Here is an 8,102-nt window from a genome sequence, read left to right as displayed (position 1 = left end):
AATGCAACGTCCTCATTATAAACTGCTATTGTGAGCGTAAATTGCTATCGCGAGCGTAGATTGCTATCGCGAGGACTGTTGAAGAGAATCCATACAGCTTACTACCCTGAGGTGAGCTGGAATGCTGGGCAACATTGGATTGAGGGGAGTCGCTGGGTGTAGGCGGTATAGTATAGGCGTGCTGGGCGTGCCGGGTGGTACGGGCGTGCCGGGCGGTACAGGCGTTCTGAGCGGTCTGAGCGATACAGTTCCATTTTCAAAAGTCAGGTCGCGACGCGAAGTTAGAAGAATCAAAGTGGTCAACATATCCGGTCGTCCCTTCCTGTTCGAGAATACAACAGGGGGCGGATACCGCAGCGTCCCAGGTTACGTAAGTGTGAATCCCAGGGCCACTGTAAAATGGAATGACAGGGGAGCAAAGCATTAATTCAACCGCTAAATGCCAGTGTTTTCAGCTGGCGCAACCACAGTTCCAATTTCTAGCAGAGTCATCAAACTTGGTCTCAGCAGAACCTTTTCAATTCCACACATGACAGGAATATTCAGAAAGTTCAGAGCGTTTGGAACTTCAAAACAGAAACGAACTGCTCCCTCGGTAAATTGTCTACCTAGACAGTGAGCTCCAGTCGACAACAGTCCCGTCGAAAAAGAGTTGTGGGCAACTGCCAACACCCTGAGCATGGAGGGCGTCCGCGTTGCCGTCGAAGGCTGTGTAAGAAAGCCATGAAGGGAGATGAAGGTGTTGGCGTCGTCGAGCTAACCGGCTTCAGGGCCATGGCACTCTCAATGCCATATATGACACGGTTAAGCGGTCCTCCCAAGAAAGGGGCTGGGATGGGGTAGACCTCCTGATTATTGGCGGCGATTTCCAGGCAAGTCGTTGTGTTGGGTCTGGTAGATTGCCACGGCCACACTCGCTCCCCGGAGACCGGGAAACAGGCCACTGACCAGACATGCAGGCCGTCCGTAATGCCGCAGACTTGACGGTCATGTCCGTCCCAGCCAAGTATCGCGAACTGGGCGATTTCCATGAATACTACAGCGGGACCCGGACGGCCCCGTATCTTACCATCTTTGTGGCCGGCAATCACGAGGCCGCATCGCACCTTTGGGAGCTCTACTACGGCGGCTGGGTGGCGCCGAACATCTACTACCTCGGCGCCGGAAACGTCGTCCGCCTGGGACCCATCCGCATCGCCGGCATGAGCGGCATCTGGAAGGGCCACGACTACAGAAAGACGCACTACGAGCGCCTGCCATTCAATCAGGATTACGTCAAGAGCTTCTACCACGTCCGCGAGATTGACGTACGCAAGCTGCTCCAGCTCAGGACGCAGGTGGATATCGGTATCAGTCACGACTGGCCGCGGGCCGTCGAGCGCCACGGCAATGAGAGGTCACTCTTCGGAATGAAGCCTGATTTTGAGCGCGAGTCTCGGGAAGGAACCCTGGGAAACCCTGCCGCAGAGTATGTCATGGACAGGCTGAGACCCCCGTACTGGTTCTCTGCACATATGCACTGCAAATTCTCGGCAATCAAGACGTATGCTGCACCTGGGGGATCATCTGCTGAAGACGTCAATACAGTCAGCGAGAGCGCTTCGGTACAAGAAACAGCACCGCCTATGCCGGCGGAGAATCCGGATGAGATTGAACTGGATCTAGACGACGACGTTGATGACGAAAAGACAACTGCTACTCCCCAGGATGGCAAGAGAACCGAGGCAAGCGCTCCGAGTGACGGGAATGGAGTCCCCGAGGAGCTCCGTGCCCAGCTACCGGCATCATTCGCGGCGCCGCAGCAGCAGCCTCGGACAATACCCGGCCAGCCAGTCCCAGCGGGTATTACGAACACGACGGTCCGTTTCCTGGCGCTGGACAAGTGTCTCCCTGGCCGCAAATTCCTCCAGCTCTGCGAGATCCACCCCTTCGACGCCTCCGACCTTGCCGCCCACCCCCCGAACCCATCGGGGCCGAGATACAGACTACAGTACGACCCGGAGTGGCTCGCCATCACCCGCGTCTTCGCCGCGTCCCTCACGATAGGCGACCCCGGAGCCCAGACCCCTCCCGACCTCGGCGAGGCGCACTACCTACCCCTCGTCGAGGCCGAGCGCGCGTGGGTCGAGGAAAACATTGTGCGCAAGGGCAAACTCGACGTGCCCGAGAACTTCGCCGTCACGGCGCCCCCGCACGTCCCTGGAAGCCCCGAGAGCACCGACGCCCAGCCCAACGAGTACAGCAACCCGCAGACGGAGGCGTTCTGCGCCTTGGTCGGGGTGCCGAACCTGTGGGCGGCAAGCGAGGAGGAGAGGAGCGAGAGGAGGCAGAGGGGCCCACCGCCGTCGCAGTTCGGTGGCAGGGGAGGTGGCTTCCGAGGTGGCAGGGGAAGAGGAGGGGGAGGAAGGGGTAGGGGAAGGGGAAGGGGCTGGGGGGGAAGAGGTAGATAACAAGGAAGAGGCATGTCAGTCACTTGTGGGAACCGTGTGAGCTGAGTTGAGTGGTAATCATATATTATAACTAAGGCGGCAAGGAATACTGCCGACTGTATTGAAACAAGAGCTAGAGGGAGATGTTCCCTCGTCATAAAAGCGAGGTCCCAATGAGAAATTATGAGCCAGGCAGATCGCGGAGGATTGATTCAATATTCCACCCAATATAGACATCCAACCCATGGAAGAGAATTGAGTTGGATGTATATGCTAGGATGGTACGCCAGGGATTGCTCGAATCTACCCGCGTTCTTCGGTCTTGCACTCGGGCTTGGGGCGGCCCAGCTGTCACTTGGAAGCACCACACGACAGTCAAAACTGATGAATTAGTTGCAAGTATCGTAGGCCTCGCCCGGCGAGGCGGTGAGCACTGAGATTCCGGGCGGGGAAGAGATAAGGAATAATACCACCCTCCAATGGGATATCATGATGCTCCTTGGTCTGCCAATTCTCCCTCCGTAAGCGCCTTGAAGATGCAGCTGATTACCCAACGCCAGTCATTCCTTCGTTTGCTTCGTACATATTCTCCGTGGAGGATCATTCTGCTCGAAATTAGTTGCCAGTACAGCAGCAGGACGGGCAGGAAGCACTTACGGTCTAACCCGAGATAGTCTGCAGCCATCAACAGCTCGAGGCAGTGTTCGACTGGAATATCCATGTCTGGCACATCTTCCTTGTCTCGGTTCCTGTACCAGTAGTGGAGATATTCCACGACCTTCTCAAGGACAATGCCACTGCTAAGAGTTAATGCTGCACTTGAACTAGAGCAGGACCCAGGTGATGATGCCATGATCAGGGTAGTTGTCAGATCAAGTGTAGTTTGCCTACATGCAGTCCAACACCCCTTGAGGGTGGGTCTGTAAGGAAGCATATAGCGAAAAATGATTTTCATCATGCATCACAGGAAAAAGGGTTGCATTGTGCAGTGTCGTATATGTCGGTCCAAACGTACTTGATCTCTGGGAATACGCAACGACTGGTCTTTGCCTCCAAGAACTGGCGCGTAGGGTCTAGCATGCTCTTGATGACAGGGCTGATAGATGTGGCCTCACGGAGGACAACATACTCAAATTCATCGTTCGAGACAAGTGTGATGTACTTGCTATTTTCTGTGCTTGCGGCCATGTTGTTCTCCTGGGAGAGGCTGCTCTGTCGAGAAGACTGGACGAGGCTTTTCACAAAAGCCCGCTTCTTGGTCAGAGATTGCGAGGTTGAGATTTTCTTTGGTTTCTTTTCCCCACGAGTTTTTAAGCTCCAGTACGTGTACCGCACGTATCTGATGACGGTCCAAGCTCCAAGCCTTGCAACCCCTGTCACTTGCGCCACCTCTCGTCCATTTTAGCCGTTGTGCCATCGCTATCTTGTGCGGGAAGGCGTTGCCCAGGCGACTGTTTACTTCCCGTCGTCCTTTTTGCGAACCACTACTCTCCTGCCATCCCATTTTCAACAAAGTGGGAGAAGACTCGACAGACATTGCCACCTGGTCACTTGAGGCCATCTCAACTACGTATCTATCTTCCGAAACAGTCCCCTACGATCCGACATTGAATTTGTATATCCATTTGGAAGTTTTCGTCTGAGCGCATTCCTCTCAGCCCAGTCACATTCCATTCGAAGCCATCAAAATGACTTCATACCAATACCGCAATTCCTACTACAACTCCCAGCCGGCACCCGCACAAGACAGTTACGATAGTGGAATGAAGAGAAGTTCGACAACTGGGCGGCGAGACACCCGAGGCACCAGATCCAGTGACGGCACCGTGAGCACCATGATGAGCACCTCGACCGGGCGAGAATCATCAGCAACTCAGATGACAGAGGGTCCTGCATACTCCAAGAAGATTGTCGTAGTTGGTGATGGCGGGTGCGGGAAGACGTGCTTGTTGATCAGCTACAGCCAAGGATACTTCCCAGAGGTAAGAAGCCCTGCTGCCGTCGGGTTTGCTTGCATGCTCACATGGGCTCTAGAAATACGTCCCCACCGTTTTCGAGAACTACATTACCTACCCGACCCACTCTCCCACTGGTAAGACCGTGGAGCTTGCTCTCTGGGATACTGCTGGACAAGAGGAGTATGACCGTCTGCGACCTCTCTCCTACCCCGAGACCGACCTGATTTTCGTCTGCTTCGCAATCGACTGCCCAAATTCGCTGGAAAATGTCATGGACAAGGCAAGTGATAACCCGACGAATTCCGGTGGCGCATCTTGGCTAACAAAGTCTCCAGTGGTATCCCGAAGTCCTCCATTTCTGCCCTTACACCCCGCTCGTTCTCCTCGGCTTGAAGTCGGACCTGCGCTACAAGAAGGCCTGTATCGACATGCTTAAGACCCAGGGCCTCACTCCAGTCACTACCGAGCAAGGCCTAGCTGTCGCAAAGAAGATGGGCGCCCAGTACATGGAATGCAGCAGCAAGGAGATGAAGGGCGTGGAGGAGATCTTCGAGCAGGCCATCCTGACCGTGGTCGCCAACGACAGGAAAAATCTCGAGATGCAGGCGGCAAGCAACTCGGGCGCTTCAGGCAGCGGCGGTGGACTCGGCGGCGTCGGCCCTCTAAAGAAGAAGAAGAGAAAGTGTATCGCCCTCTGATCCAGGACGATCAAAGAGCGACCAACCCGGGAACCCGACTCGATGTAATGACGATGGCGCACGACTTGAACGATTTCCTTTCTGATCAGGACCCGGGGTTGGGATCGGATTCCCCGGATGTAGGTAGGGTAAGGGCTGGCTAGGGTGTCGATTGTCGGAGTCTCTTCCCCATTCCTGGCTCTCGTCCAAGACCGCCGACGCTCGGTGGCGGAGGATTTCGGCGTTTCCAGATAGGGTGCTACTTTTTTCTGCATTCGGTTGCTGGATATCTGCCCATGGCCCGGGGGCAACCAGGAGAGGCTCGTGGTCTGGACGAGGTGCTGTATTCTTCACTTCTTCTATGCACAGATCTTTCTTTTGTAGGTATCATCAATTTCTTTTTCACTCATCAAGCAATGGGATAGGACATAAACGATCATCATGTTATAAAAAAGACCCCTGGTATGCCACATGATCGTGCGTCCTGATCTTCTCCGTAGCCCTCTCCGGCTGACCTTCGCCTCCGCTGCATTGGGTATCACATGTCATACCTCCCCCCACCATCGTTGGCATAACAAGACAGGGGCACCGCCGAGCAATCATCACCTCTCGGCCTCCTCGCTCCTGGCGCCCTCCTCCCTGCCGTTCTCGCTCTCGGCTGCCTCAGACTTGCCACCTCCCTCCTCCGGTTCCTTGGCCATGACGTTCTCGAATTGTGACCACAGCGCCTCGACGGACGAGAACTCGTTACCGACCTAGACGCTCGTCAGTTTCCCTAGTCCTCAACCCGTGTCAAAATCAACCACCACCGTCGGGTCCCGAGCTTCTTCGTCACCCGACGTAGGTTGTTGGCCGGGAAAGGGCGGGGGAAACGCACAGCGATGACGGCCTCGAGGGACCGGTTCAGTTTGTTAATGTTGGCGAGGACGTGCTCGAAGCTCTGTTTTGGTTCCCCAGGGCAAGGGTCAGCGGGACAGGTCTCGTTGTAGGGGGGTTCTCTCAGTAGGGAGAACAAGGAATTGCCGGTTCCTCACCATTGCGACCTCGCCGATCAGCGCCTCTCGCTGCTGTTCGAAGTAGGTCTTCTCGCGCGTCCCCGTCGCGGACGTGGAGCGCTGGTTGGCCGCCATGGCGGGGAGTCCGCGATATATGACGGGTGTTCGTGGAATTGTCGACCTGGATTTGGCGGGTCGACGCGGCGCGCGTCAATTGTTACATACTACATACAGTACGAGTGGTGGGGTTGTTGCGCAAAAAAGGTCCGCCGACTCCCTGCCGCCTGGCTACACCTGGCAGGCCGGTGCGGAGCCTCTGTAACCCTAACCCTTGGCACCTGTGACGTCAACTCGAGAGAGCAAACAAACTTTGGGATCACATCATGGGCTCAGATTTCCAATCTAGTTTCCCTGAATTCCTCTCCCATTTCCCACAGTTAGAAGCCTATCATTACCCAGACCCCTTTTTGGGGGCTGTCCGATTACCCACCACGCCACTCTTCTCAGACCTCTGGGATTATCACGGGGAACCCCTGCGCCCTCTGTTGCCGTCTTATCAGACCAATCTCCTGGAGTTACTCATCTGTGGTCTAATCTATGAGGAGATCCACGGTGCCTTGTGACCGCTCAACTGCTGCAATGGAACCCGAAGGTCCTCTTGCTCAAGTATAAGAGGTCCCAGTAGCATTGAGGTTGCCACTGCGTATACGTTGCGATGAAGCGTCGACGCCATTGCTAGATGAGCATCAACGTCTGAGTCATAGTTAAGTGTTGAAAATCGGGACTGACGGCCCTATGTCCCTTGTTGTACGGAGGTTCTGGACAAGTCCATCCTTTTGTTTCCCAACTCTGACGCTGACGACTCGCATCGTGCTGGCAATCATTCTGCGCTGCTCAATGCTGGGAGTAACATAGTCCCCGACTCTTCCTCCACACCTGCCCAGGCGACTGGTCCTCAGGCCAAGAAGTCAGGCTCCCCTAATTGCTCACTTAGTAATTACCTAGTTATCACAATCCAAAGGCCGACGGGGTTTCTAGCAGGTGGCAGTATCTTATTGCCATCGCTCTTGCCGTCGCTGTCTGTCGCTATTGCCGTCACTGCCTATCGCTATTGCCGTCGCTACCTATCGCTATTGCCGTCGCTACCTATCGCTGTTGCCGTCGCTGCCTGTCGCTATTGCCGTCGCTGCAGCGCACAGACCCAAGCAAGCGGTAGTATAAGTAGGGGTTAAGGCAGTCGAGAGCTGCTCAGAACAGTTTTGCCGCCCTCAGTAAAAACAAAGGAAAAAGCGGATTCCAGCCACAGCCAAGATTGACGCTTTGATGAGGGTCAAGCAAGTTGGGGACCAGCTGGATGCCGAGCTTGGGAGCCTGACCTAAGGAGGAGAAGTACACCCGAGAGAGAATTGAGGGGTTGCGCAATGATGAACCTACGCGGCAACGCGGCTGGTTCAAGTTCCACGTTGTTTTCTACAGCGACGAGTATCCGAGTGGGCTCCGTCCCAAAATACCTCTAGCAGCTTCCTCCCAGAGCTTAGCAAGGCAAGGATTAATAGGAGGAGCAAGGTAATCGGTCGCTCTGTGACCCTCGCTTTCTGACCCTTGAACCACAATGTAACCGGCTCGTTGACGTACTTGCGAAATTGTTGGTAAGTGGAAAAGTGAAGGTTATACATATAAGGTCAAGTCTCCGCGGGCAGGGGTTGTTGACTATTCGGGCAGGGGTCTGTGCTGGGCAGGGGTTCCGGGCTGCTGGGAACAGCAACAGAGACGGCAATTGCGACAGCAATGGCTAGCCAAATGCCCCTGCCCGAACAGTTAAATGCCCCTGCCTGAATAGCTGAATGCCCCTGCCCGAATACCTAATTGTCCCTTCCCAAATAGCTAAATGCCCGCGGAGACAACCTCCACAGAAATGCCTTGGATGCCTTTGCCAGGAACCTCTCCTCCCATTCAAGTTTTGCAGAGCTCCGCTATATGTACACACAATTTTCGCTGCTCGTACGTATACGCCGAAAACAAAGTGATATAATTGGACCAAAA

At 54.9% G+C, this 8,102-nt stretch overlaps 3 protein-coding genes across 3 annotated transcripts; 2 read left to right on the top strand and 1 right to left on the bottom strand.

Moving 5' to 3' along the window:
- Positions 1 to 679: 679 nt before the first annotated feature.
- Positions 680 to 3,240, top strand: QBC33DRAFT_554126 (putative lariat debranching enzyme protein; the record flags this gene model as incomplete). Its single annotated transcript, XM_060429477.1, has 4 exons — positions 680 to 712; positions 771 to 872; positions 960 to 2,379; positions 3,104 to 3,240. 4 exons carry the CDS (start codon positions 680 to 682, stop codon positions 3,238 to 3,240), a joined length of 1,692 nt encoding a protein of 563 aa, XP_060288893.1.
- A 620-nt stretch (positions 3,241 to 3,860) lies between these two features.
- Positions 3,861 to 5,535, top strand: QBC33DRAFT_615263 (ras-domain-containing protein). Its single transcript, XM_060432629.1, has 3 exons — positions 3,861 to 4,411; positions 4,464 to 4,667; positions 4,723 to 5,535. Exons 1-3 carry the CDS (start codon positions 4,118 to 4,120, stop codon positions 5,083 to 5,085), a joined length of 861 nt encoding a protein of 286 aa, XP_060288892.1. The 5' UTR covers positions 3,861 to 4,117; the 3' UTR covers positions 5,086 to 5,535.
- Positions 5,438 to 6,293, bottom strand: QBC33DRAFT_26801 (DASH complex subunit Dad1-domain-containing protein). Its single transcript, XM_060423163.1, has 3 exons — positions 6,099 to 6,293; positions 5,942 to 6,004; positions 5,438 to 5,819 (listed from the first exon to the last, which is right to left on the bottom strand). The coding sequence occupies exons 1-3, from the start codon at positions 6,192 to 6,194 to the stop codon at positions 5,667 to 5,669; spliced, it is 312 nt and encodes a 103-aa protein (XP_060288891.1). The 5' UTR covers positions 6,195 to 6,293; the 3' UTR covers positions 5,438 to 5,666.
- Between the last annotated feature and the right edge of the window lie 1,809 nt (positions 6,294 to 8,102).

Source organism: Phialemonium atrogriseum (assembly GCF_030411735.1).
Source record: "Phialemonium atrogriseum strain 8032-3 unplaced genomic scaffold QBC33scaffold_1, whole genome shotgun sequence".
Classification (NCBI taxonomy): domain Eukaryota; kingdom Fungi; phylum Ascomycota; class Sordariomycetes; order Cephalothecales; family Cephalothecaceae; genus Phialemonium; species Phialemonium atrogriseum.
This window is presented reverse-complemented; position numbering and strand designations above follow the sequence as displayed.

Excerpts from the sequence above, each read along its gene's own strand:
- QBC33DRAFT_615263 (XM_060432629.1), top strand. The coding sequence starts at position 4,118 with ATGACTTCATACCAATACCGCAATTCCTACTACAACTCCCAGCCGGCA. Across the intron at positions 4,412-4,463 it reads GCCAAGGATACTTCCCAGAG|AAATACGTCCCCACCGTTTT; the intron begins GTAAGAAGCCCT and ends CATGGGCTCTAG. Across the intron at positions 4,668-4,722 it reads TGGAAAATGTCATGGACAAG|TGGTATCCCGAAGTCCTCCA; the intron begins GCAAGTGATAAC and ends CAAAGTCTCCAG.
- QBC33DRAFT_26801 (XM_060423163.1), bottom strand. The coding sequence starts at position 6,194 with ATGGCGGCCAACCAGCGCTCCACGTCCGCGACGGGGACGCGCGAGAAG. Across the intron at positions 6,005-6,098 it reads TGATCGGCGAGGTCGCAATG|AGCTTCGAGCACGTCCTCGC; the intron begins GTGAGGAACCGG and ends GAACCAAAACAG. Across the intron at positions 5,820-5,941 it reads CCCTCGAGGCCGTCATCGCT|GTCGGTAACGAGTTCTCGTC; the intron begins GTGCGTTTCCCC and ends ACGAGCGTCTAG.